The following is a 27126-nucleotide window of genomic DNA, read 5'->3' as shown; positions in this document are numbered from 1 at the left end:
GCTGATGTCCCCCGGCGCACTACAACACCCAGCATGCTGCGGTGTGAGCGCCAAATGCACGGGGACACAGAGTACCTTGAGGAAGCAGGGCCATGTCCCTGATGTACTCCGCTCCATCCAGCATCTTCTCCAGGGGCTGTAGATGGAGCACGGTCTCAGTGCCTGGAGACCAGTAAATCCCACTTCACCCAGAGCCCTGTAAAAAGGGATGGGGAAGGAATCAGCATGTGGGCTCCTGCCGCCGTACCCGCAATGGGTACCTCAACCTTACAAACACCTCCGACATACAGTGGGGTGAGAAGGGAGCATGCTGGGAGCCCTGTATGGGCCCTCTTTTCTTCCATCCGACATAGTCAGCAGCTGCTGCTGACTAAAAACAATGGAGCTATGCGTGCGTGTCTGACCTCCTTGCGCACAAAGCTAAAACTGAGGAATCTGTACTCCTACGGGAGGGTGTATAGCCAGAAGGGGAGGGGCCTTACACTTTTAAGTGTAGTTCTTTGTGCGGCCTCCAGAGGGCAGTAGCTATACACCCACTGTCTGGGTCTCCCAATTAGGAGCGAAAAAGAAAATAAAATTACAGGTCTCAAAAAATGACAACAGGAAATAGTAGAATACCTTAAAGATGTAGTTCACCCCTTTTCATTATCTACAATGATATTATGATGAGAAACAAGGCTTCTCTCAAATACCTTGTGGTGGCAATTGTGCCTGTGGACGGCGCTATTGTGGTCCGCTCACCTCCTCCTCGTGCCACCGGGCTCCATAACTTCTGATGTCCAGTGAGGACGCGTCAACTTCCTGTTGACCTGAGATCACCGCGGCCGACCCCAGTCTCCGTGAGTCACTAGGCTGTGGGCGGAGTTTCACCGCTCAGCGCAGCCCAGCATTGCTTCTGCTTGCGGGGCTCTGCAGTTAAGGAGGAGGAAGCAGGGAGATGCTGGGCTGTGACGGGCGGTGAAATGTCGCCCACAGCCCAGTCACTCAGGAAGACTGCAGCCCGCCTCAGCTGACTTGACATCACTGGACATCAGAGGTCACGGAGCCCGAGGGTCACACGAAGAGGGTGAGCGGTTCGCAATAGGCACTATCGGCAACACATGGAATGTGAGAGAGACATAATATTGTTGTGGCCAGTAATGAAAAGGGGTAAACCACCCTTTAAGTGGTGTAAAAGATTTTTGGAGAAGAAAAACAATACGTATTAAATCACAATAATCATATTGACCTGGAAAATCATTCCCATTTCCAGCACACTTTATGGCATAACGAATGCAGTCTTTCAACACAACTCTTCCTGAATAAAAACAAGCCTTCATAAGATGGGCCATAAGAAAAAAAAAAAAAGCACTCAACAATAGAAAAGCTATAGCTCCGGGGGAGGGAGAAAATCAATTGGCCATGAAGTGGTTAAAATGCATTTTGTCTGTACAAGTCCCCTCTTAATTATAAAGTGCTGTAGAATAGGTTGGCGCTGTAAAAATAAACTTTATAAATCATCCACCATCATCATCACTCAGCCACAGATTAGGAACATGCTCACCTTCTGAATTTCTTTTAGCAGTACACCATCTGTCATGAACTTCAGTTTTGTTTCAGAACAAACATTTCCTTCATATCGGATTTGATAAGAAACAACACTTAAAAGAATAAAAGAAAAAAAAAATCAGCTTAAACAGTTAAAAAAAAAAAAATGATTCCCCATCGGACCCATACTCCCTATTGTCCACCAATTATACTGTACTGATGTTGGACTGCAGTGGAGTAGCTCAAGAGTATACAGCTGTGCTTTATATTTTTACATTTTCTGCTATTACGTTTTCTGTTCTTTTTCATTATTCAAGAACCCCTTTAAATTTAGGTATAAATCAACATATGTCAACAGGTCTGACATGTTTTAATGCAAACATGGTGGTCAACATAAAATGTTTGTATATCATCTGAAACACGCAAGGATTGGTCATGGCCAAATCTAGGACCAACCATAAAAAACAACAGAGATCGGATTCCAAAAAGGTAAGAGTGTCAAAGTACATTCTTTAAAAGTGCCTTGAAAAAGTATTCATACCCTGCGAACTTTCACTTTTTTCATGTCGCACCTATTGACGAGTGAGTGTGCTCGGCACAGGTGCTCAAGTACGCTCAGTGGAGGCTGCTTTCATACATAAGTTTTTTGCCATCAGGCACGATCCGGCAAAAAAAACTGATGGGACTGATCTGGCGAAAAAACGGATCAGTTGGCATCAGTTTTTTTCCATCAGTTCCTTCAGTTTTTTGACAGATCCGTTGTGATAATGAGCATGCTCAATTCAAAAAAAACGGATGTGGCGTCTGTAATCCGTTTTTTGCCGTATTACGCCGGATCCGTCGTCCATAGGCTTCCATTATAAAACACGCCGTACGTCACCGGATCCGGTGCAATACGTTTTTTCGCCGGAGACAAAAAACGTTCACTGCAACGTTCCATCCCGACCGCCGGACAAGCACATTTTGCTGGATCCGGCGAAAGCCAGATGGAACGCAAGGCCATCCGGCACTAATAGAAGTCTATGGGGGGAAAAACGCATCCAGCAGCAACAGACGCCTGATGCGTTTTTTCATGTTTCTGCCGGATCGTGCCTGATGGCCAAAAACTGATGTGTGAAAGCAGCCTGAGCGGATGTGTCAATTGTGAAACATTCAACACAAAGTACAGGCTTGCGTCACTGAATGATGTGAGTCGGCCCTCCAGTGAGCCATTCGCAATCTAAATGGCTGTCACTGGGGGGTACAAAAAGAGAATTTTGTTACTTACCGTAAATTCTTTTTCTTATAGTTCCGTCATGGGAGACCCAGACCATGGGTGTATAGCTTCTGCCTCCGGAGGACACACAAAGTACTACACTCAAAACGTGTAGCTCCTCCCTCCTAGCATATACACCCCCTGCTAGCCAGTCCTAGCCAGTTTAGTGCAAAAGCTGAAGGAGGACATCCACCCACAAGTAGAGACAGAGTAAAACCCGGAACAACCGGAATCTCTGTCTACAACAACAACAGCCGGTGAAGACACACGGAACAAGAAACCTGCCAACAGGCAATAGGGAGGGTGCTGGGTCTCCCATGACGGAACTATAAGAAAAAGAATTTACGGTAAGTAACAAAATTCTCTTTTTCTTTATCGTTCCTATGGGAGACCCAGACCATGGGACGTTCTAAAGCAGTCCATGGGTGGGAATAAACAGACAAACTGAGAAGCAGGCGAAACCTAACTTCACAAATGGGCGACAGACGCCTGAAAGATGCGTCTGCCCAAGCCCGCGTCTGCCAAAGCATGAGCATGCCATGGGTAGTGCTTCGAAAAAGTATGCAGACTAATCCGAGTGGCAGTCTGAGACCTGCTGAGCCGTAGCCTGGTGCCTGAAAGCCCAAAAGGCACCGACAGCTCTGATCAAGTGTGCCCTGATCCCCGGCGGGGAAGGCACTTGAGTACACTTGTAGGCATCGGAAATGGCCGACCTAAGCAAACGAACCAGGGTCGGCTTAGATGCCGAGAGACCGCTACGCTCACTAGTGGTCAGCACCAGAGAGAGGTGCACCGCCTAATAACGGCGGTGCGAGACACATAGATCCAGAGCGCCCGCACCAGATCCAGGATATGCAACGCTTTTTCAAAGCGATGAACAGGAGCCGGACAAAAGGAAGGCAGGAAAAATGCCCCGGTTAAGGTGGAAGCAGCAACCACCTTAGGGAGAAAGTCCGGAGTCGGACGGAGACCACCTTGTCTTGATGAAAAAAAAACAAAAAAGGGGGTGACTCCGAAGAGAGTGCAGCCAAAACAGAGACTCTCTGGCAGGAAATTATGGCCACTAGAAAGACTACTTTCTGTGAAATATGAAACAAAGAAACCTCCCTAAGAGGCTCAAAGGGGGGTTTCCGGAAACCGTGAGGACCGGATTAAGGTCCCAGGGCTCCATAGGCCGCCGGTAAGGCGGAATGATGTGAGATGCGCCCTTGAAGGAGCGCACCGGAGCCAGCCGGACGATACGCCGCTGGCACACACTGACAGAGCCGAGACCTGTCCCTTAATGAGGGATAGTCCTAGCTGTAGACCGGACTGTGGAAGGGACAGGAGGGTCGGCAAGGCCAAAAAGGCCAAAGGACACTTTGGAGCTCGAGTCATAGTGGAGATGACTTCAGGAGGGATACCAGAAGTCGTCAAGATCCAGGACTCAAGAGCCACGCCGTCAATCTGAGAGTCCAGAATTCTGGCGGAAAAAACGGACCTTTTGAGAGAAGGTCTGGACGGTCCGGAAGATGCCATGGCAACACTACGGACAGATGGAGCAGGTCAGGGTACCAAGCTTGCCTGGGTCAGTCTGGAGTATGAGAATGACCCGACGGCCCTCTTTACTGATCTTGCGCAGGACTCTGGACAAGAGCTAGAGGGTGAAACACGTAAGAGAGACGAAGCTGGGACCAAACATGAACCAGTGCGTCTGCCGCAAAACCTGAGGATCGTGGACCACGGTTGGACAGCTGAAATAGTCTGCCTCGCAGTTTTCACGTCTAGGATGTGGGCTGCGGATACGGTGGACTAGGAGTCCCTCGTCCACTGAAGAATGTGTTGAGCCGCCAACATTGCCAGGCGGCTGAGTGTCCCGCCCTGGAAGTTGATGTAGGAAAACGCTGTCACGTTGTCCGACTGGACTCGAATGTGCCTAGCCGCCAACAGATGGTGAAAGGCTTAGAGAGCTAGAAATACAGCTCTGATTTCCAGCACATTGATCCAGAGGGCTGATTCGGACAGAGTCCAAGCGCCCTGCGCTCCACGGTGGAGATATACTGCTCCCAAGGCGGATAGACTAGCATCCTGGTGAGGATCACCCGGGACGGGGCCAGGAAGGAGCGTCCCTGAGACAGAGTGGCCGAAGCCACCACTGAAACGAGCCCCTGGTCTGTGGCGAAGCCACCACCCCGTGGAAGGAGGACGTTCGCTTGTACAGCGGAAAATATCCAGCCTCAGAGGACGCAGGAGAAACTGGGCAAGGGAATCGCTTCCATTGACGCCACCATCTGACCAGTACCTGTATTCGGTGCCTGATAGAACGACGTCGACCGCCAGCGGAGGGACTACTGTTTGACTAAGGGCAGCTTCACAAGTGCCGACAGAGTCTCGAATTGCGTCCCTGGGAACGGGAACTTCTGGTTCGAAGTCAGAGTGGACTTGGACAGAATGACAAGCCACCCGAATTGGTTAGAGTGGCGAGAGTGAGCGAAGCACTCTGCTAAGAGTCTGCACTGGATGAAGCCCCGACAAGAAGACCGTCCAGGGCAAAAGATCACTGCCAATCCCTAGAGGTGCAGGACCCTAATCACAGCTGCCCCAACCTTGAGAATACTCGAGGGGCCGTGGCTAACCCCAAGGGAAGAGCCACGAATTGGACCACTCCGATTGCAAAACGTAGCCAACGCTGGTGTGAAACTGCGATTGGCACCTGCAGATAGGCATCTCTGATGCCGATGGATGCTAGGGAATCTCCTTGGGTTATTGATTGATCGGGTGAAAAACACACGGAACAAGACCGAGACTCCATGTGAAAACGCCACACCTGAACATGCTTGAAAAGCTTAAGATCCAGGTCGGAAGGCACCGCCCTCTTCGGGGACTAGGAATAGATTTAAGCAGAAATCTCAGAACCGTTCCCAGTCAGGAACCGGTACAATTACTCCATTGGCCTGCAAGAATGCCATGGCCTGTGAGAAGGCGGCGGCCTTGGAGCCGGGGGGAGTTGACAGAAAAAATCTGTTTGGCGGGTGGATAGAATTCTATCCTGTAGCCATGGGAGATATAATCCCGCACCCACTGAACGGAGACGTGTTAAAACCATACGTCGCCAAGTGGGAGAGCCTGCCACCGACCAAGGACGTTGTTGGCGTGGCTAGATAGCTCGGAGGAAGCTGACTTAGTGGCAGCATCTCCTGCGGTTTTCTGAAGACGCAGCTTCGAGCGCCATTTGGGTTTATGAACCTTGGCCGAGCTAGTGGACGAGGCCGAGGGCTTAGAGAACGATCAGATGGAGGAACGAAAAAAAAACGAAACCTCAACTGATTCCTGCCCTGGACAGGTTTCCTGGTTTAGGTTTGTGGCATGGAAGAACTCTTCCCGCCAAGAGCTTCCTTAATTTCATCCAGTTGGTTCCGAAGAGACTGGTCCCAACAAAAGGGAGCCCAGCAAGGAACTTCTATAGAAGCATCTGCCTTCCATTTCCGAAGCCACAGGAGCCTGCGGATAGCGAGGAAATTAGCCGAGGCCACCGCAGTGCGGTGTCCAGCATGGCAGACATGGCATAGGATGAAAAGACTGAAGTCTGGAAGTTCAGGCAACCATTTCGGGCATAGAGTCCCTGTGAGGGAATGCATCTCCTCTAGAGAAGCAGAGAAGGCTACAAAAAAAACCCCACTGCTGTAAAGCTGAGGAGAACGAAGCTCCTGCCGCCCCCATACAGATTTGGCCAGAAGGACAACCTGGCGGACAGCAAAACCTTAAGTGAGGAGCCATCAGCCACTGACATAACAGTCCGGGCTGAGCCACCTTTGGTGAATGAGCCCACTCCTTGACCACCACTGGTGGAAAGGGAAAAACAGTCCTCAGAACCACGCTTCATGGGAAGCGACTGTCAGAGCAGACCCTGGGCTTGGTCCCAGTGGCCTGAAAACTGGAGTGGTTAAGGAACACACTTTGTGTTCCCCTAGGTAAGGTAACTCCGGCGGATTGAGGTCCAGTACAAAATGTACAGTGGGATCCTTATAGAGGTGCCGTCAGCCACTGATAAAACTATCCGGGCTGAAAGTCTAGACACCAGAGGGACCACCCTTGGCGAATGAGCTCACTCCTTGACCACCTCTGGTGGAAGGGGGAAACACAGTCATCAGAACCCCGCTTTGGGGTCTGACAGGACAGGCTGTGGGCTTGGACACAGTGGGCTGAAAACTGGAGTGGTTAAGGAACACACTCCTTGTCCTGTTTAAGGTATACTGATGCCTTTCTGCCAGCGGGGAATACTCCCCTGATACAGGCGGATGGAGGTCCAGTACAAGTATAATGGACGCAATCCAATCATTAGCATCTGCGTCACCTACGGACAGATCAATGATACATAAAGTAGCGTCCGAGTCCCTGGTAGAGACATCCTCCTCGTCCAGTGAGTCAGCTCGTGAATCAGAGCTGCGGGACGGGGAAGGACAGGGGACCCTGCGTCTCCATGTCAGGAGGACGGGGTCTGAGACCAGAAGGAGAGTCCTCTGTGAGCTTTGCTGAGCGAGCTGTAGCAGAAAACGCCCTGAGAAGGGGGCTAATGCATGCTCAGCAGATTCCGGGACAGCCGACCCCCGGAAAGAGCGGATTCTACCCAAACCGGGGGTCAGCCACCAAAGCCGGAGCAGCTGGAGGGACCACTGATGAGCCTCCAGGCTGAGGGGCCACTGTGTTTATGAGCTCGGTACAGCCGTACGAGACTACATGCAGTGCATAATAAAAACAGCCTTGCAGCCTTGCTCTGATGTGAGACATGCTGCAGAGGTGGGGGCTCTGTCCTAGAATGGCCCCCAGCATATATAAACAGATAAAATAAGCAGCTGCACAAACCGGAGGTTGTGGCTGCCAGATCGTTTAAACAGACATTTCTGTGCCCTCCAGTCCCTCAGCCCAGGCCCCCACTTGTCACAATGTGGAATCTCTGTGCCTATGCAGGCACAGAGAATGCTGAGAAAATGGCGACCGGAGCGAGGAGAGGGGGCGGGGCCTACTCTGAGAGCGGCAAATGAGGTAGACAGGGGAGGGAATCCTTCCTCAGTGAGGAGTGTCCCCTCCCTGTGCTGCACAGCCGCTGGGCGGAGCCACACTGTCCCTCTGCATGACTGACATGCAGAGGCAGTGGAAACCGAAACTAGGCCTCAGGAGAAGCCGGGGCCTAGATTTAAACATGCGGCCGGCGTGCAGGCACCATCGGCGCGGTTCTCCAGTGAAAACTGGAGAACCGGCCGGAAATGTTACACAAACATAAAACACACTCTCCCCAATAAATAAAGTATAAAGGACCCCTGGAAAGACCACTTTCTGTGGTAATAACGTCTCATATACTTAGCTTGTGAGACGCAGGTTGCCAGGTCCCTGGGGGGTGATCGCTCCGTCCAGCAGGATCCTGAAAAAGGGCTGCGGATGGAGACCGGTCTCCTGCAAAGCAGTGAGAACCGTGTTGGCTCCCACTTCAAGCCAGAGCCCCAGGGGATGGTGAAGGAGCGCGGCATGAGAAGGCTCCAGCCTTGGAAAATCAACCTTAACAGCACCGCCGACACAGCGGGGTGAGAAGGGACATGCCGGGAGTCCAGCTGGACCCGCTTTTCTTCCAAATCTTTGATCCAAAAGGAAAAATCAAAAATCAGAGAATGCATGTGTGTGTGACCTCCTGAAACACAAAGCATTGAACTGGCTAGGACTGGCTACCAGGGGGTGTATATGCTAGGAGGGAGGAGCTACACGTTTTGAGTGTAGTACTTTGTGTGTCCTCCGGAGGCAGAAGCTATACACCCATGGTCTGGGTCTCCCATAGGAACGATAAAGAAATTAACGTTTTCAGACGTAGTGTGTCCCAAAAAAAAAAAAAATATAGAAACCCTCACCCTCCTTTCCCCTGCCTGTATTTGGATGGACAGCAGAACTGCCCAATCACTTCCATAATACTCGTGTCTGTGTGTGCAACCGACCGGCACAACAGTAAAGGGCACTCGAGCACTGTAGTGTTCACTCATCATTACGAGTATCGAACATTGTACTGCTTGCCCATCACTAGTTACACTCGCAAATTACAAGTACATGTTATTGGGATTTTATCTGCTATACCAACACAAAAATAGAAAATATTTGTGAAGTGTTTAAGGAAAAGAAGTATGGTATCCTAAAAATGTTAAAATATACACTACAGTTCAAAAGTTTAGGGTCATTAGATATTTCCTCATTTTTGAAAGGAAAGCACATTTTTCAATGAAGCTAACATTAAATTAAACAGAAATACACTCTACACATTGTTAATGTGGTAAATGACTATTCTAGCTGCAACCGTCTGGTTTTGAATGCAATATGTATATTGGTGTATAGAAGCCCATTTCCAACAACCACCACTCCAGTGTTCTAATGGTACATTGTGTTTGCTGTGTTAGAAGGCTAATGGATGTTTAGAAATCCCTTGAAAAGCCTTGTGCAAGTATGTTAGCACAACTGAAAACAGTTTTGCTGATTAGAGAAGCTATAAAACTGACCTTCCTTTGAGCTAGTTGAGAATCTAGAGTATTATATTTATTGGTTCAAATAAACTCTCAAAATGGCCAAAAAAAGAGAACTTTCATGTGAAACTGGACAGTCTATTCTTGTTCTTGGAAATGAAGGATATTCCATGCGAGAAATTGCCAACTGAAGATTTTCTACAACGGTGTGTACTACTCCCTTCAGAGGAGAGCACAAAGGCTCTAACCAGAGTAGATATAAGTGGGAGGCCCCGCTGCACAACTGAGCAACAAAACAAGTACATTACAGTCTATGGTTTGAGAAATCAACGCCTCACAAGTCCTCAACTGGCAGCCTCATTAAATAGTACCAGCAAAACGCCAGTGTCGTCTACAGTGAAGAGATGACTCCGGGTTGCTGGCCTTCAGGGCAGAGTGGCAAAGAAAAAGCCATATCTGAGACTGGCTAATAAAAGGAAAAGATTATGGGCGAAAGAACACAGACATTGGACAGAGGAAGATTGGAAAAAAGTGTTATGGACAGACGAATCAAAGTATGAGGTGTTTGGATCACACAGAAGAACATTTGTGAGATGCAGAACAACTGTAAAGATGCTGGAAGAGTGCCTGACACCATCTGTCAAGCATGGTGGAGGTAATGTGATGGTCTGGGGTTGCTTTCGTGCTGGTAAAGAGGGAGATTTGTACAAGGTAAAAGGGATTTTGAATAAGGAAGGCTATCACTCCATTTCGCAACGCCATGCCCTGTTGGCGGCGCATGATTAGAGCCAATTTCATCCTACAACAGGACAAGGACCTAAAGCACACCTCCAAATTATGCATGAACTATTTAGGGAAGAAGCAGGCAGCTAGTATTCTATCTGTAATGGAATGGCCAGCCCAGTCACCAGATCTCAACCCTATTGAGCTGTTGTAGGAGCAGCTTGTCCGTATGGTGCACAAAAAGTGATCATCAAGCCAATCCAACTTGTGCGAGGGGCTTCTGGAAGCATGGGGAGAAATATCTCCAGATTAGATGGAGAAGTCTGTGATATGCAATTTTCAAGTATTGATCAAAAAAAGAGGAAAGACAAGGAATATAGAAAAAAGGTGCACACCCAGAAATACGGGGCAATCAATTTTATTAGCACCACATAACTAAACAATTAAAACGAAGACAAGCCCATAAATATATGTGAATACAACAATGATGTGCAATAATACTGTTTGTACTCTCTAGATTGAAAGATATACAATCAATAACATATCAATATGGCCATAAAGCAACTAATGGGTCTAAAGCTGGTGTCACACACAGCGACAACGACGTCGCTGCTACGTCACCATTTTCTGTGACGTTGCAGCGACGTCCCGTCGCTGTCGCTGTGTGTGACATCTAGCAACGACCTGGCCCCTGCTGTGAGGTCGCCGGTCGTTGCTGAATGTCCAGCTTCATTTTATGGTCGTCACTCTCCCGCTGTGACACACACATCGCTGTGTGTGACAGCGAGAGAGCGACGAAATGAAGCGAGCAGGGAGCAGGAGCCGGCGTCTGGCAGCTGCGGTAAGCTGTAACCAGCGTAAACATCGGGTAACCAAGGGAAGACCCTTCCCTGGTTACCCGATATTTACCTTCGTTACCAGCCTCCGCCCTTGCTACCAGCGCCGGCTCCTGCTCTGTGCACATGTGGCTGCAGTACACATCGGGTAATTAACCCGATGTATACTGTAGCAAGGAGAGCAAGGAGCCAGCGCTAAGCAGTGTGCGCGGCTCCCTGCTCTCTGCACTGTGACATGTAGCTGCAGTACACATCGGGTTAATTAACCCGATGTGTACTGTACCTAGGAGAGCAAGGAGCCAGCGCTAAGCGCGGCTCTCTGCTCTCTGCACATGTAGCACAGCGACGTTATGATCGCTGCTGCGTCGCTGTGTTTGACAGCTAAGCAGCGATCATAACAGCGACTTACAAGGTCGCTGCTACGTCACAGAAAATGGTGATGTAACAGCGACGTCGTTGTCACTTAGTGTGAACCCAGCTTAAGAGTGAATAAAAGAGAATTTTGTTTACTTACCGTAAATTCTTTTTCTTATAGTTCCGTATTGGGAGACCCAGACCATGGTGTTTAGCTTCTGCCTCCAGAGGACACACAAAGTACTACACTTAAAGATGTGGATCCTCCCTCTGAGCTTATACACCCCCTGGAGAACCAGATCTAGCCTGTTTAGTGCAAAAGCTGAAGGAGAATAGCCACCCACAAGTAGAACCAAGTAAGAACCGGAACAACCGGAGACTCTGTCCACGACAACAGCCGGTGATAACACGCGGAACAAGAAATTGCCAACAGGCAACAGGGAGGGAGCTGGGTCTCCCAATACGGAACTATAAGAAAAAGAATTTACGGTAAGTAAACAAAATTCTCTTTTTCTTTATCGTTCCTATGGGAGACTCAGACCATAAAACGTCTCAAAGCAGTCCATGGGTGGGAAATAAACAGAAAAACTAAGAAGTAGGCGGAGCCTAACTTCACAAATGGGCGACAGCCGCCTGAAGGATGCGTCTGCCCAAGCTCGCATCTGCCGAAGCATGAGCATGCACTTGGTAGTGCTTTGAAAAGGTATGCAGGCTAGTCCAAGTGGCAGCCTGACAGACTTGCTGAGCCGTAGCCTGGTGCCTGAAAGCCCAAGAGGCACCGACAGCTCTGGTCGAATGTGCCTTGATCCCCGGCGGGGGAGGTACCTGAGTGCACTGGTAGGCGTCCGAAATGGTCGACCTAATCCAACGGGCTACGGTCGGCTTAGAAGCAGAGAGGCCCTTGCGCCGGCCTGTGGTTAGCACAAAAACAGAAGTGCACCGCCTAAGAGCAGCGGTGCGAGACACATAGATCTGGAGAGCACGCACCAGATCCAGAGTATGCAACGCTTTTTCAAAGCGATGAACAGGAGCCGGACAAAAGGAAGGTAGGGTAATGTCCTGGTTAAGGTGGAAAGGAGAGACCACCTTAGGAAGAAAGTCCGGAGTCGGACGGAGAACCACCTTGTCTTGATGAAAAACCAAAAAAGGTGACTCCGAGGAGAGCGCAGCCAAATCAGAGACTCTCCTGAGGGAAGTTATGGCCACCAGAAAGGCCACTTTCTGTGAAAGACGAAACAAAGAAACCTCCCTAAGGGGCTCAAAGGGGGGTTTCTGCAAAACCGCGAGAACCAAATTAAGGTCCCAGGGATCTAAGGGCCGCCGGTAAGGCAGAATGATGTGAGCCGCGCCTTGCATGAAGGTGCGGACCTGAGCCAGCCGAGCGAGACGCCGCTGGAACAGCACTGAAAGAGCTGAAACTTGTCCCTTGAGAGAGTTGAGGGACAGTCCTAGCTGCAGACCGGACTGTAGAAAGGACAGAAGGGTCGGCAAGGAGAATGGCCAAGGAGGATGGCCGGAAGAGCGACACCAGGACAGGAAAATTTTCCAAGTCCTGTGATAGATCTTGGCGGAGGAAGACTTACGGGCCCGAGTCATAGTGGAGATGACTTCAGGAGGAATACCAGAAGCCGTCAAGATCCAGGACTCAAGAGCCACACCGTCAATTTGAGAGCCGCAGAATTCAGGCGGAAAAACGGACCTTGCGAGAGAAGGTCTGAACGGTCCGGGAGATGCCACGGCACCTCTACGGACAGATGGAGCAGGTCTGGGTACCAAGCTCGCCTGGGCCAGTCCGGTGCAATGAGGATGACTCGACAACCCTCCATTCTGATCTTGCACAGGACTCTGGGCAAGAGAGCTAGAGGAGGAAACACGTAGGACAGACGAAACTGGGACCAGTCTTGAACCAGAGCGTCCGCGGCGAAGGCCTGAGGATCGTGGGAGCGAGCCACGTAAACCGGAACTTTGTTGTTGTGACGGGATGCCATTAGATCCACGTCCGGAGTGCCCCACTTGCGGCAGATTGACTGAAACACTGCCGGGTGCAGGGACCACTTGCCACCGACCACGGATTGACGGCTGAGATAATCTGCCTCCCAGTTTTCTACGCCTGGGATGTGGACTGCGGATATGGTGGACTTGGAGTCCTCCGCCCCTTGAAGAATGCGTTGGACCTCCAACATTGCCAGGCTGCTGCGTGTCCCGCCTTGGTGATTGATGTAGGCAACCGCTGTCGCGTTGTCTGACTGGACTCGAATGTGCCTGCCCGCCAACAGGTGGTGAAAGGCTAGGAGAGCTAGAAGCACAGCTCTGGTTTCCAGCACATTGATTGAAAGGGCTGACTCGGACGGAGTTCAAGTGCCCTGTGCTCTGTGGTGGAGATATACCGCTCCCCAGCCGGAAAGGCTGGCATCCGTGGTGAGAATCACCCAGGACGGGGCCAGAAAGGAGCGTCCCTGGGACAGAGAGAGGGGCCGAAGCCACCACTGAAGAGAGCTCCTGGTCTGTGGCGACAGAGCCACCAACCTGTGCAAGGAGGAAGGCCGCTTCTCCCAACAGCGGAGAATGTCCAGCTGCAGGGGACGCAGATGGAACTGGGCAAAGGGAACAGCCTCCATGGACGCCACCATTTGACCCAGCACCTGCATCAGACGCCTGAGGGTATAACGGCGGGGCCTTAGGAGAGAGCGCACCGCCAGCTGGAGTGACTGCTGTTTGATTAAGGGCAACTTCACAAGTGCCGGCAAAGTCTCGAACTGCATCCCTAGGTACGTGAGACTCTGGGTCGGAGTCAGAGTGGATTTGGGAAGATTGACAAGCCACCCGAATTGGGCTAGAGCGGCGAGAGTGAGCGAGACACTCCGCTGACAGTCTGCGCTAGATGGAGCCTTGACTAGAAGGTCGTCCAGGTAAGGGAGCACTGCCAACCCCTGGAGGTGCAGAACCGCAATCACTGCTGCCATGACCTTGGTGAATACCAGAGGAGCCGTGGCTAACCCGAAGGGGAGAGCCACGAATTGGAAATGATCTTCTCCTATTGCAAAACGTAGCCAACGCTGGTGTGAAACTGCAATTGGCACATGTAGATAGGCATCTCTGATGTCGATGGACGCCAGGAAATCTCCTTGGGTCATTGAGGCAATGACGGATCGCAGAGACTCCATGCGAAAATGCCACACCCGAACATGCTTGTTGAGAAGCTTGAGATCCAGGATGGGCCGGAAGGTACCGTCCTTTTTGGGAACTAGGAAGAGGTTTGAGTAAAACCTCTGAACCGTTCCCGGGCGGGAACTGGTACAATTACTCCGTTGGCCTGCAAGGCTGCCACGGCCTGTGAGAAGGCGGCGGCCTTGGAGCAGGGGGGAGTTGAGAGAAAAAATTCAGTTTGGCGGGCTGGAAGAGAATTCTATCCTGTAGCCATGAGAGATGATATCTCTCACCCACTGATCGGAGACTTGTTGAAACCAAGCGTCGCCAAAGTGGGAGAGCCTGCCACCGACTAAGGACGTTGCTGGAGCGGGCAGAGTCACGAGGAGGCTGCCTTAGTGGCAGAACCTCCTGCAGTCTTCTGTGGACGCGCTTTTGGGCGCCAGTTGGATTTCTGGTCCTTAGCTGAGTTAGCGGACGAGGCGAAGGGCTTAGAAGACGACCAGTTGGAGGAACGAAAGGAGCGAAACCTCGACTGATTCCTACCCTGGGCGGGTTTCCTTGTCTTGGTTTGTGGCATGGAAGTACTCTTCCCGCCAGTAGCTTCCTTAATAATTTCATCCAGCTGTTCACCGAACAGCCGGGAACCAGCAAAAGGGAGCCCAGCAAGGTACTTCTTGGAAGAAGCATCTGCCTTCCACTCTCGAAGCCACAAGATCCTCCGGATAACGAGGGAATTAGCCGAAGCCACGGCAGTGCGGTGAGAAGCCTCTAGCATGGCAGACATGGCATAAGATGAAAAAGCTGAAGCTTGAGAAGTTAAGGCAACCATCTCGGGCATAGATTCCCTGGTGAGGGAATGCATCTCCTCTAGAGAAGCAGAGATGGTTTTGAGAGCCCACACTGCTGCAAAAGTTGGGGAAAACGCGGCCCCCGCCGCTTCATACACGGATTTGGCCAGAAGGTCAATCTGACGGTCAGTGGAATCCTTAAGGGAGGTGCCATCAGCCACCGACACAACGGTCCGGGCTGATTGAAAGGGCTGACTCGGACGGAGTTCAAGTGCCCTGTGCTCTGTGGTGGAGATATACCGCTCCCCAGCCGGAAAGGCTGGCATCCGTGGTGAGAATCACCCAGGACGGGGCCAGAAAGGAGCGTCCCTGGGACAGAGAGAGGGGCCGAAGCCACCACTGAAGAGAGCTCCTGGTCTGTGGCGACAGAGCCACCAACCTGTGCAAGGAGGAAGGCCGCTTGTCCCAACAGCGGAGAATGTCCAGCTGCAGGGGACGCAGATGGGACTGGGCAAAGGGAACAGCATCCATTGATGCCACCATTTGACCCAGCACCTGCATCAAGCGCCTCAGGGAATAACGGCGGGGTCTCAGCAGAGAGCGCACCGCCAGTTGGAGGGACTGCTGTTTGACTAAGGGCAACTTCACAAGTGCCGGCAAAGTCTCGAACTGCATCCCTAGGTACGTGAGACTCTGGGTCGGAGTCAGAGTGGATTTGGGAAGATTGACAAGCCACCCGAACTGGGCTAGAGTAGCGAGAGTGAGCGAGACACTCCGCTGACAGTCCACGCTGGATGACGCCTTGACTAGAAGGTCGTCCAGGTAAGGAATCACTGCCAACCCCTGTAGGTGCAGGACCGCAATCACTGCTGCCATGACCTTGGTGAATACCCGAGGAGCTGTGGCCAACCCGAAAGGAAGAGCCACAAATTGGAAATGATCTTCTCCGATTGCAAAACGTAGCCAACGCTGGTGAGAAACTGCAATTGGCACATGCAGATAGGCATCTCTGATGTCGATGGACGCCAGGAAATCTCCTTAGGTCATTGAGGCAATGACTGATCGCAGAGACTCCATGCGAAAGTGTCGCACCTGAACATGCTTGTTGAGAAGCTTGAGATCCAGGATGGGCCGGAAGGAACCGTCCTTTTTAGGAACTAGGAAGAGATTTGAGTAGAAACCTCTGAACCGTTCCCGAGTGGGAACTGGTACAATCACTCCGCTTGCCTGCAGGGATGCCACGGCCTGTGAGAAGGCGACGGCCTTGGAGCAGGGGGGAGTTGAGAGAAAAAATCTGATTGGCGGGCTGGAAGAGAATTCTATCCTGTAGCCGTGGGAGATGATATCCCTTACCCACTGATCGGAGACGTGTTGAAACCACGTGTCGCCAAAGTGGGAGAGCCTGCCACCGCCTAAGGACGTTGCTGGCGCGGACAGATAGTCACGAGGAGGCTGCCTTAGCGGCAGCACCTCCTGCGGTCTTCTGTGGACACGCTTTGGGCGCCAGTTGGATTTCTGGTCCTTGGCTGAGCTAGTGGATGAGGCCGAGGGCTTAGAGGACGACCAGTTGGAGGAACGAAACCTCGACTGATTCCTACCCTGGACAGGTTTCCTGGTTTTGGTTTGTGGCATTGAAGTACTCTTCCCGCCAGTAGCTTCCTTAATAATTTCATCCAGCTGTTCACCGAACAGCCGGGACCCAGCAAAGGGGAGCCCAGCAAGGTACTTCTTTGAAGAAGCATTTGCCTTCCACTCTCGAAGCCACAAGATCCTGCGGATAGCGAGGGAATTAGCCGAAGCCACCGCAGTGTGGTGAGAAGCCTCCAGCATGGTAGACATGGTATAGGATGAAAAAGCTGAAGCTTGGGAAGTTAAGGGAACCAATTCGGGCATAGATTCCCTGGCGAGGGAATGCATCTCCTCTAGAGAAGCAGAGATGGCTTTGAGAGCCCACACTGCTGCAAAAGTCGGGGAAAACGAGGCCCCTGCCGCTTCATATACGGATTTGGCCAGAAGGTCAATCTGGCGGTCAGTGGAATCCTTAAGGGAGGTGCCATCAGCCACCGACACAACGGTCCGGGCTGAGAGCCTAGACACCGGAGGGTCTACCTTTGGGGAATGAGCCCACTCTTTGACCACCTCAGGTGGAAAGGGGAAGCGGTCATCAGAACCACGCTTTGGGAAGCGTTTGTCAGGACAGGCCCTGGGCTTGGTCACAGCGGCCTGAAAACTGGAGTGGTTAAAGAACACACTCTTTGCTCTCTTAGGCGAGGTAAACTGGTGCTTTTCTGCCAGAGAGGGTTGCTCCTCTGATACTGGCGGATTGAGATCCAGTACAGAATTAATGGAGGCAATCAAGTCACTAATATCTGAGTCACTTTCGGACAGATCAATGGGGTACATGGAGGTAGCCTCTGAGCCCCCTGTAAAGGCATCCTCCTCATCCTGCGAGTCAGCTACTGAATCAGAGCCGCGGGACGAGGAAGGAGAGGGAACCCTGCGTCTCTTCGGAGGACGGGGTCTGGGACCAGATGAATCCTCTGTGAGCTCCGGTCCTGAGAGACCCTTAGCAGCAGAGGCACCCTGTGAAGGGGGCTGATGCATGTTCAGCAAAGTCCTGGACAGAAGTCCCATGGAGTCAGCAAAAGACTGGGAGATAGACCTAGAAAAGGATTCTACCCAAGCCGGGGGTTCAGCCACAGGAGCAGGAGCAGCCTGAGAGACCACTGGGGGGCGGGGGGGGGGAAGACTCCAGGCTGAGGCACCGCCAAGTTAGAGCAGGCATCACAATGTGGGAATATGCTCGGTTCAGGCAGCAGGAGCTTACATGCAGTGCATACTGAATACAGCTTTGGAGCCTTGCTCCTCGTGTGAGACATGCTGCTGGAGTGGGGGCTCTGCCAGAGAATGAAACCCAGAGAGTATAAACAGAGGTCCACAACCGGAGACCGGTTGTGCCTTACCGGACCGCTGGAGCGGTGTTGTGTGCCCTCCAGATCCCGAAGCCCGGACCCCCAAGCACAGCACCTCAGCAGAGATGCTGCAGACCAGCGCTGCAATGTGACTGATCGCAGAGAGAACGCTGATAAAATGGCCGCCGAAGGGAGGGGGCGGGACTTGCTTGAGGAGCGGGATCTGGAGGGCCATAGAGACCTACAGGGGAGGGGACACACACTGCAGTGGGGAGTGTCCCTCCCCTGTGCAGAACGGCCGCCGGGCGGAGCCGAGCCTGTCCCTCTGCATGAGTGACATGCAAAGGCAGTGAAACCGAAACTAGGCCTCCGGCGGAGCCGGGGCCTAAATTTGAGCGGCGCGGCCGGCGCGCAGGCACCATCGGCGCGCTTCTCAGGCGACAGCTAGAGAACCCGCCGGAAATGTCAAAAAACACAATAAGCACACTCTCCCACAACAATAATGTACAGGGACCCCGAAAAGTAAACGTCTCAGGTACTTAGCTTGCTGAGACGCAGGGTCAAGTCCCTGGGGATGAGTGCTCCAGTCCAGCAGGGTCCTGAAGGGCTGCGGATGGAGACCGGTCTCCTGCCAAGCATGGAGACCGTGCTGGCTCCCACTTCAAGCCAGAGCCCAGGAAGGATGGTGAAGGAGCACGGCATGTAAGGCTCCAGCCTAGGAATCAACGTTACAACACCGCCGACACAGTGGGGTGAGAAGGAACATGCCGGGAGTCCAAACATGGACCCGCTTTTCTTCAAACTCTTTCCAAAAATCAAAGAAATCAGATGAGAATGCATGTGTGGATGTATGCCTCCTGAACACAAAGCGATAAACTGGCTAGATCTGGTTCTCCAGGGGGTGTATAAGCTCAGAGGGAGGAGCTACACTTTTAAGTGTAGTACTTTGTGTGTCCTCCGGAGGCAGAAGCTAAACACCATGGTCTGGGTCTCCCATAGGAACGATAAAGATAATATTAATAATAATAATAATAATAATAATAATAATAAAGTCAAATATGTAATAAGTACTCAAACCATAAAGAAACAGCCATATTACAAGACCCATGGCTCCAAGGAAGGATTAATGGAGCAGCTTCCTCAGGGGAGAAAGGAGTGAACAGCAATTTTCAAGCCTTGTCACAGATTCTCAATGGGATTTAGGTCTGGACTGTGACCGTTCACACACACATGATTATGCTTTGATCTAAACCATCCATTATAGCTCTGGCAGTATGTTTATGGTCATTGTCCTGCTGGAAGGTGAACCTATACCCAATCTCAAGTCTTGTGCAATATCTAACAGGTTTTCCTCAAGGATTTCCCTGTATTAAGTCCTATCCATCTTCCCATCAACTCTGCTCAGCATCCCTTCCAAAGAAATGCATCTCCACAGCATGATGCTGCCACCATGTTGACAGTCGGGATGGGATTTTCAAGATAAGGCGTAGTTTTAGTTTTTCGACACTGAGTTTTGCATTTAGCCCTTAAAGTTCTACTTTGGTCTCATCTGACCAGAGCACCTTCTATCTGTGTCCCCTACATGGCTTTTTCTAAAATGCAAATGAGAATTCTAATGGCTTGCTTTCAAAAATGGCTTTTTTCCTACCACTCTTCCATAAAGGCCAGATTTCTTGAATAGTTGACTAATAGTTGTCCTTTGGACATATTCTCCCACTTGATTTGTGGATCTCTAGTGGACAGCTCCTCCAGAGTGATCCCGGGTATCTTGGCTGCTTCTCTAATTAGTTATGTTCTTGCTCAGTACGTCAGTTTAAGCAAATGCCCATGTCTTGGTAGATTTGCAGTTGTGCCATACTTCTATTTTTGGATGATAGATTAAACAGTCATCTGTGATATGTTCAGTTTTGCTTTGTGTGGTCTTTTTTAACAACCTAACTCTGCTGCTTTAGTCTCCATAACTTTACCCCTGACCTGTCTGGTGTGTTCCTTGGTTTTCATGATGACGTTTTATCCTTAAAATGTTGATACACAAACCTCTGAGGCCTTCACAGAGCACCTGTAGTTATACAATGAATAAATTGCACAGGTGGACTTAATTTACTAATTCGGTGACTTCTGGAGACAATTGTTCACGAAGATTTTTTTTTTCTTGGGGGTGGGGGGGTATAAGACAACAGGGGGCTGAATAGAAATGGACCTCAATTTACAGATTTATATTTTTAAAATACATTTATTTTAGTATCAATTCCTTTACACTTCACAAATACTTGTTACTTAGTGTTGATGTAGCACATAAAATCCCAATAAAAAACATGTAAAGTTTGTGGATGTACCATGAAAAAACGTGGAAAGTTCACTAGGTATGAATACTGTTTCAAGGCACTGTAGGTCTAATCTAAATAGGGGTTATCTCATCTCAACAATCCTGTTAATGACAAAAGCTACCCTGCCATTTCCATTTTTTAACCAAAAAATAAATTTTGCAGTCCCTCTCTAATAGTCAAAGCAGTGCCCTTTTAACTTTACATTAAAAAGGGTTGTCCACTACTCTGACAACCTTGTCTCAATCACCATGTTCCCACCTTGTATAATATTAACACTAGTACTTTGCCTGTGGTGCCATTACCATTCCAGTGGCGCCGGCACTGGATCCTCCAGGGACAGCTGCGGCTGGTCTTTCACTTTCACCAGAATTCAATTATGTCCGAAAGAGGGGGGCAAATGAAGTTACCACTGATTAGCTGCAGGGATCGAGCAAAACAAGTTTCACAGAACCCCAGGAAAGCCAGTGCCGACACCACTGAAACAGCGCCAGTATTGGAGGTGCATATTATTTTACAAGTGGGGGAAACATACTGATTGAGACGCTGTTGTCCGAGTAGTGGTCGCAAGCTTTCCCTAGTAGTCATAGCGTTACATCCACTGCTCCCCAGTCACCACAGCAGGGCCTCTCCTAGTAGACAGTACATAGGCCTAGCACAGTGACAGGATATGGCATTAATAGAAATATACATCTGTGTACATGGAGAGACAAAGTACTTATCTACTTATAGATCAAGCAGATTGCAACCCAGCAGCTACAACTTACTTTTGAGGGAAGTTCATTTCATGAGCCACTCTCTGTGACATGGTCACTGCGGCCACTCGGCGAGGCTCTGTGATGCCGATTATGTCATTATTACTAAGGAATAAAAAGAGGGAAATTACAAAATTCAGACTTCTACTTTGCTTCATAGTCTTATATAAGTGTGTAAGATAGTAGAGGAAATGTAGAAATAAAAGAAAAAGTAGTGGAAATTTAACTATATAAACTAGCCTTGATCTCCGATTAAAAGCATTTCCTTTAATAACCTTTCTGTAATCCTTACAAGGATTTATGTGCAGGAACAAGGTATGCTTTGTGTTGTAAAAGGCCAGTATGCTGATTGACTATTAGGCTGCTTTCACACTTGTGTTGTTTTGCATCAGTCACAATCCGTCGCCTTGAGGAAATATGGTATCCTGCAAAATATTTTGCAGGATTCCGTTTATTCCCCTAGGCTTCTATTAGTGACTGATTGCGACTGATCACGCTGCGTTGCATCCACTGCTTGACGGATCAGTTGTGGAACGACTGACCGTCGGGCGGCAGGAACGCAGCATATAGCGTTTTTTTAAGCGGCGGAATCCTTTTTCTTTACTGCGCATGCTCAGCTCGTGTTTAATCATTGAAAGCAATGTCTCTCTCTCGACGGTCGAACGATTAGCTGATCGCCCGGCTACTGTGAACGATCAGCTGATCGCCCGGCTACTGTGAACGATCAGCTGATCGCCCGGCCGCCGGTAAACCAGTAAAAAAAAAAAAAAAAAAAAAACCCCAAAACAACGGATCGTTGTTTTGCAGCATGAGTCACATCAGTTGTGCCACTATCTGCAACGCATCGGTTGCATCAGTCACACAACTGATTGTGATGGATGCAAATCAATGCAAGTGTGAAAGCAGCCTAAGCCATCCAGCCAAACTCCAAGGAGACTACGGCCTAGGGATTTCTACATAAAAGAACAGAAAGCACCAGAAAGACACTGTTCATTACACTACATGGCATGGCGCACATTGACGTGAATAAACATCCTGGCCAGAGGGCTGCAAGTGCGGAAGAGGCTCAGAAGTTGAGCTTCGCTCTCACACGGTAGAGATTGGCTGTGTTACATAGCTGGTACCTGTGTCTATCAGTAGCAGCTCAGCTCCAGCTGTTAACCTACTGAAACCCCTACGGCTGCCATCCCTTACCCCTGTGAAGCTCAGCCATAGGCTAAGTCCCATGGAAGACCATGAATTTTCCTATATATTACAGTATATCGTACAGGACATTAAACAATGGCAGGTACAAGTCTAGTAAGGACACACGAGCATAAAAAAATTAGTTTTTAAAAATCAACCCAAAATAAATATTTAAAAAAAAAAAAAAGCAAACACACAAGTTCACAACATCCATAAATGTCCGGTCTATCAAATTATGAAATTAATGAATTGTAAGGTAAATGACGCAAAATGAAAAGAAAAAAATTTAAATGCCAAAATTGCATGTTTTTTTTTTCTTTTTTAAAACATTACATTTTTATTAAAGTATAAAGTGACATATTCCATCATAAATGCAGTAGTCACTGTACATTTTTCATCACCTTGCTAAAAATGATCAAAATATTGTATGTACCCAAATTTTTAGCAATAAAAAGACCTCTCTCAGCTTCATAAATGGAAATATGTTATAGGTAACAAGAAAGGGGGAAACGAAGCTATTTTTTTTTTACATATCTACGTTAGGGATTGTATCCTGAGGAATACAAGAGCGGAGATGAGCTGGAGCTGAATAGAGCAATCTTACAATAACACTATCCATGCTGCATGTGTATGCATGCCGTTTTCATTTGTACCATCATTTCTCCCCTTCTATACTTAGACAAATTCGGAAGCATAGACTTACCTTCCATAGCCGGCTTCATACAGAAACTGTGGCACCTGAGTAGTTTTCCCACTGCCAGTCTCACCACATAAAACAACAACATGGTTTTCTTTAATGGCCTCCATAATGACCTGTTCTTCAGCCAGGATTGGGAGTTGTAACCTCGCCTCCTACACGATACAGTAATAGTTAGCTTTCATTAATGTTCAATAAAGTCTGCCAATCACATTGCACAGGTCAAAGTGACAACTGTATCCGTTCTGCCATGGTTATACATCTTTCTGTGACTCGGCAGTCACTTTATATACTCCATTTTAAGTATAGTTGGCGCCATTCTTTATAGTGATGGGGGTCGCATCTACACAGTGCTGCTCCCATGAATCATATACAGTCCGTCTGTTTGCGTGTTTGAAGGTTTTAACAAATCAAAATATCATACATGTTGCACATTTTTTAATTGCTTAAAGAAGGAATTTTGTTTACTTACCGTAAATTCCTTTTCTTCTAGCTCCTATTGGGAGACCCAGACAATTGGGTGTATAGCTTCTGCCTCCGGAGGCCACACAAAGTATTACACTTTAAAAAGTGTAACCCCTCCCCTCTGCCTATACACCCTCCCGTGGACCACGGGCTCCTCAGTTTTGGTGCAAAAGCAGGAAGGAGAAGACTTATAAATTGGTCTAAGGTAAATTCAATCCGAAGGATGTTCGGAGAACTGAAAACCATGAACCAAAAGAACAATTCAACATGAACAACATGTGTACACAAAAGAACAACCAGCCCGAAGGGAACAGGGGCGGGTGCTGGGTCTCCCAATAGGAGCTAGAAGAAAAGGAATTTACGGTAAGTAAACAAAATTCCCTTCTTCTTTGTCGCTCCATTGGGAGACCCAGACAATTGGGACGTCCAAAAGCAGTCCCTGGGTGGGTAAAAGAATACCTCAAATAAAAAGAGCCGAACGGCCCTCCTCTTACAGGTGGGCAACCGCCGCCTGAAGGACTCGCCTACCTAGACTGGCGTCTGCCGAAGCATAGGTATGCACTTGATAGTGCTTCGTGAAAGTGTGCAGACTAGACCACGTCGCTGCCTGACACACCTGCTGAGCCGTAGCCCTGTGCCGCAATGCCCAGGACGCACCCACGGCTCTGGTAGATTGGGCTTTCAGCCCTGAAGGAAGCGGAAGCCCAGAAGAACGGTAGGCTTCAAGAATCGGTTCCTTGATCCACCGAGCCAAGGTTGACTTGGAAGCCTGCGAACCCTTACGCTGGCCAGCGACAAGGACAAGGAGCGCATCTGAACGACGCAGGGGCGCCGTGCGAGACACATAGAGCCGGAGTGCTCTCACCAGATCCAACGAGTGCAAATCCTTTTCACATTGGTGAATTGGATTAGGGCAAAATGAAGGTAAGGAGATATCCTGATTGAGATGAAAAGTAGATACCACCTTAGGGAGAAATTCCGGAACCGGACGCAGAACCACCTTATCCTGGTGAAACACCAGGAAGGGGGCTTTGCATGACAGCGCTGCTAGCTCAGACACTCTCCGAAGTGATGTAATTGCCACTAGAAAGGTCACCTTTTGCGAAAGACGTGATAAAGAGACATCCCGCAGCGGCTCGAAAGGTGGTTTCTGAAGAGCCGTTAGCACCCTGTTAAGATCCCAGGGTTCCAGCGGACGCTTGTAAGGTGGGACTATGTGGCAAACTCCCTGCAGGAACGTGCGGACCTGCGGAAGCCTGGCTAGACGCTTTTGAAAAAATACGGAGAGCGCCGATACTTGGCCCTTGAGAGAGCCGAGTGACAAACCCTTGTGCATTCCGGATTGGAGGAATGAAAGAAAAGTGGGTAAGGCAAACGGCCATGGAGAGAAACCGTTATCAGAGCACCAGGATAAGAAGATTTGCCAAGACCTGTAATAGATCTTGGCGGACGTTGGCTTCCTGGCTTGTCTCATGGTGGCAATGACATCCTGAGATAACCCTGAAGACGCTAGGAGCCAGGACTCAATGGCCACACAGTCAGGTTGAGGGCCACAGAATTCAGATGGAAAAATGGCCCTTGTGACAGCAAGTGTGGGCGGTCTGGAAGCGCCCACGGCTGACCCACCGTGAGATGCTACAGATCCGGGTACCACGACCGCCTCGGCCAGTCTGGAGCGACGAAAATGGCGCGACGGCAGTCGGACCTGATCTTGCGTAACACTCTGGGCAGCATCGCCAGAGGAGGAAACACATAAGGCAGTCGGAACTGCGACCAGTCCTGAACTAACGCGTCCGCCGCCAGAGCTCTGTGATCCTGAGACCGTGCCATGAATGCCGGGACTTTGTTGTTGTGCCGTGACGCCATGAGATCGACGTCCGGCGTTCCCCAGCGGCGACAGATCTCTCGAAACACTTCTGGGTGCAGAGACCATTCCCCCGCATCCATGCCCTGACGACTGAGAAAATCTGCTTCCCAGTTTTCTACGCCCGGGATGTGAACTGCGGAGATGGTGGAGGCTGTGGCTTCCACCCACTGCAGAATCCGCCGGACTTCCTGGAAGGCTTGACGACTGCGAGTGCCGCCTTGGTGGTTTATGTATGCGACGGCAGTGGCGTTGTCCGACTGGATACGGATCTGCCTGCCCTCCAGCCACCGCTGAAAAGCCAATAGGGCTAGATACACTGCCCTTATTTCCAGAATATTGATCTGAAGGGATGACTCTATCGGAGTCCAGGTTCCCTGAGCCCTGTGGTGGAGAAAAATCGCACCCCACCCCGACAGGCTCGCGTCCGTGGTGACCACAGCCCAGGTTGAGGGTAGGAAGGATTTTCCCTGCGATAGAGAGTTGGGAAGGAGCCACCACTGAAGTGACGTCTTGGTTGCAAGGGAAAGAGAGACGTTCCTGTCGAGGGAAGCCGACCTCCTGTCCCATTTGCGGAGAATGTCCCATTGGAGCTGCCGTAGATGGAATTGCGCGAACGGCACTGCCTCCATCGCTGCCACCATCTTCCCCAGGAAGTGCATGAGGCGCCTTAAGGGGTGTGACTGACTCCGAAGAAGTGATTGCACCCCTGCCTGCAGAGAAAGCTGTTTGTCTCGCGGTAGCTTGACTACCGCTGACTGTGTATGAAACTCCATCCCGAGGTAAGTCAGTGATTGGGTCGGTGTCAACTTGGATTTTGGGAAGTTGATGATCCACCCGAACTGCTGGAGAGTCGTCAGAGCGACTGTAAGGCTGTGTTGACACGCCACCCGAGAAGGGGCCCTGACTAGGAAATCGTCTAGGTAGGGAATCACCGCGTGGCCCTGAGAGTGTAGGACCGCCACGACGGATGCCATGACTTTGGTGAAAACCCGTGGGGCTGTCGCCAGGCCGAAAGGCAATGCCACGAACTGAAGGTGTTCGTCCCTGATGGCGAAACGAAAGAAGCGTTGATGTTCGGGTGCGATCGGCACGTGGAGATAAGCATCTTTGATGTCGATCGATGCTAGGAAGTCTCCTTGTGACATCGAGGCGATGACCGAGCGGAGAGATTCCATCCTAAACCTTCTGGTTCTCACGTGTCTGTTGAGCAGTTTGAGGTCCAGAACGGGACGGAATGATCCGTCCTTTTTTGGCACCACGAACAAGTTGGAGTAAAAGCCGCGACCACGTTCCTGAAGGGGAACGGGGGTCACAACTCCTTCTGTCTTCAGAGCGTCCACCGCCTGAAAAAGTGCGTCGGCCTGAGCGGGGGGCGGAGAGGTTCTGAAGAAACGAGCCGCAGGACGGGAGCTGAACTCTATCCTGTAACCGTGAGACAGAATGTCTCTCACCCATCGGTCTTGAACATGTGGCCACCAGGCGTCGCCAAAGCGGGAGAGCCTGCCACCGACCGAGGATGCGGTTAGGGGTTGTTGAGGTCTCTTAGGTCTGGACTGGGGTAAGGAGGAGTCCTTTCCCTTGGATTCCTTAATAATCTCATCCAAGCGTTCGCCAGAAAACGGCAAACCGGTTAAGAACCTCTTGGAGGCCAAGTCTGCCTTCCATTCGCGCAGCCACATGGCCCTGCGGACTGCCACAGAGTTAGCGGATGCCACAGCTGTACGGCTAGCAGAATCTAGGACTGCGTTCATGGCGTAGGAAGAAAAAGCTGACGCTTGAGAAGTCAAAGACGCAACTTGCGGAGCAGAATTA

General features: G+C 50.1%; 1 protein-coding gene across 2 annotated transcripts in view; it reads right to left on the bottom strand.

Annotated features, from left to right (window-relative positions):
• DHX37 (DEAH-box helicase 37) overlaps nucleotides 1-27126 on the bottom strand; it is a 218764-nt gene that overhangs the window by 147590 nt on the left and 44048 nt on the right. For both annotated transcript variants that reach the window (XM_075322468.1, XM_075322461.1), the window contains exons 6-8: nucleotides 22989-23137; nucleotides 21113-21205; nucleotides 1544-1640 (exon numbers count right to left, since the gene is read on the bottom strand). In XM_075322468.1, coding sequence (XP_075178583.1) covers nucleotides 1544-1640; nucleotides 21113-21205; nucleotides 22989-23137 — 339 coding nt within the window. The remainder of the gene's footprint in view (nucleotides 1-1543; nucleotides 1641-21112; nucleotides 21206-22988; nucleotides 23138-27126) is intronic.

The sequence above is a fragment of the Anomaloglossus baeobatrachus genome, chromosome 1 (assembly GCF_048569485.1).
Source record: "Anomaloglossus baeobatrachus isolate aAnoBae1 chromosome 1, aAnoBae1.hap1, whole genome shotgun sequence".
NCBI classification, from domain to species: domain Eukaryota; kingdom Metazoa; phylum Chordata; class Amphibia; order Anura; family Aromobatidae; genus Anomaloglossus; species Anomaloglossus baeobatrachus.
The sequence above is the reverse complement of the archived record's forward strand: the minus strand, read 5'-3'. Positions and strand labels throughout refer to the sequence as shown.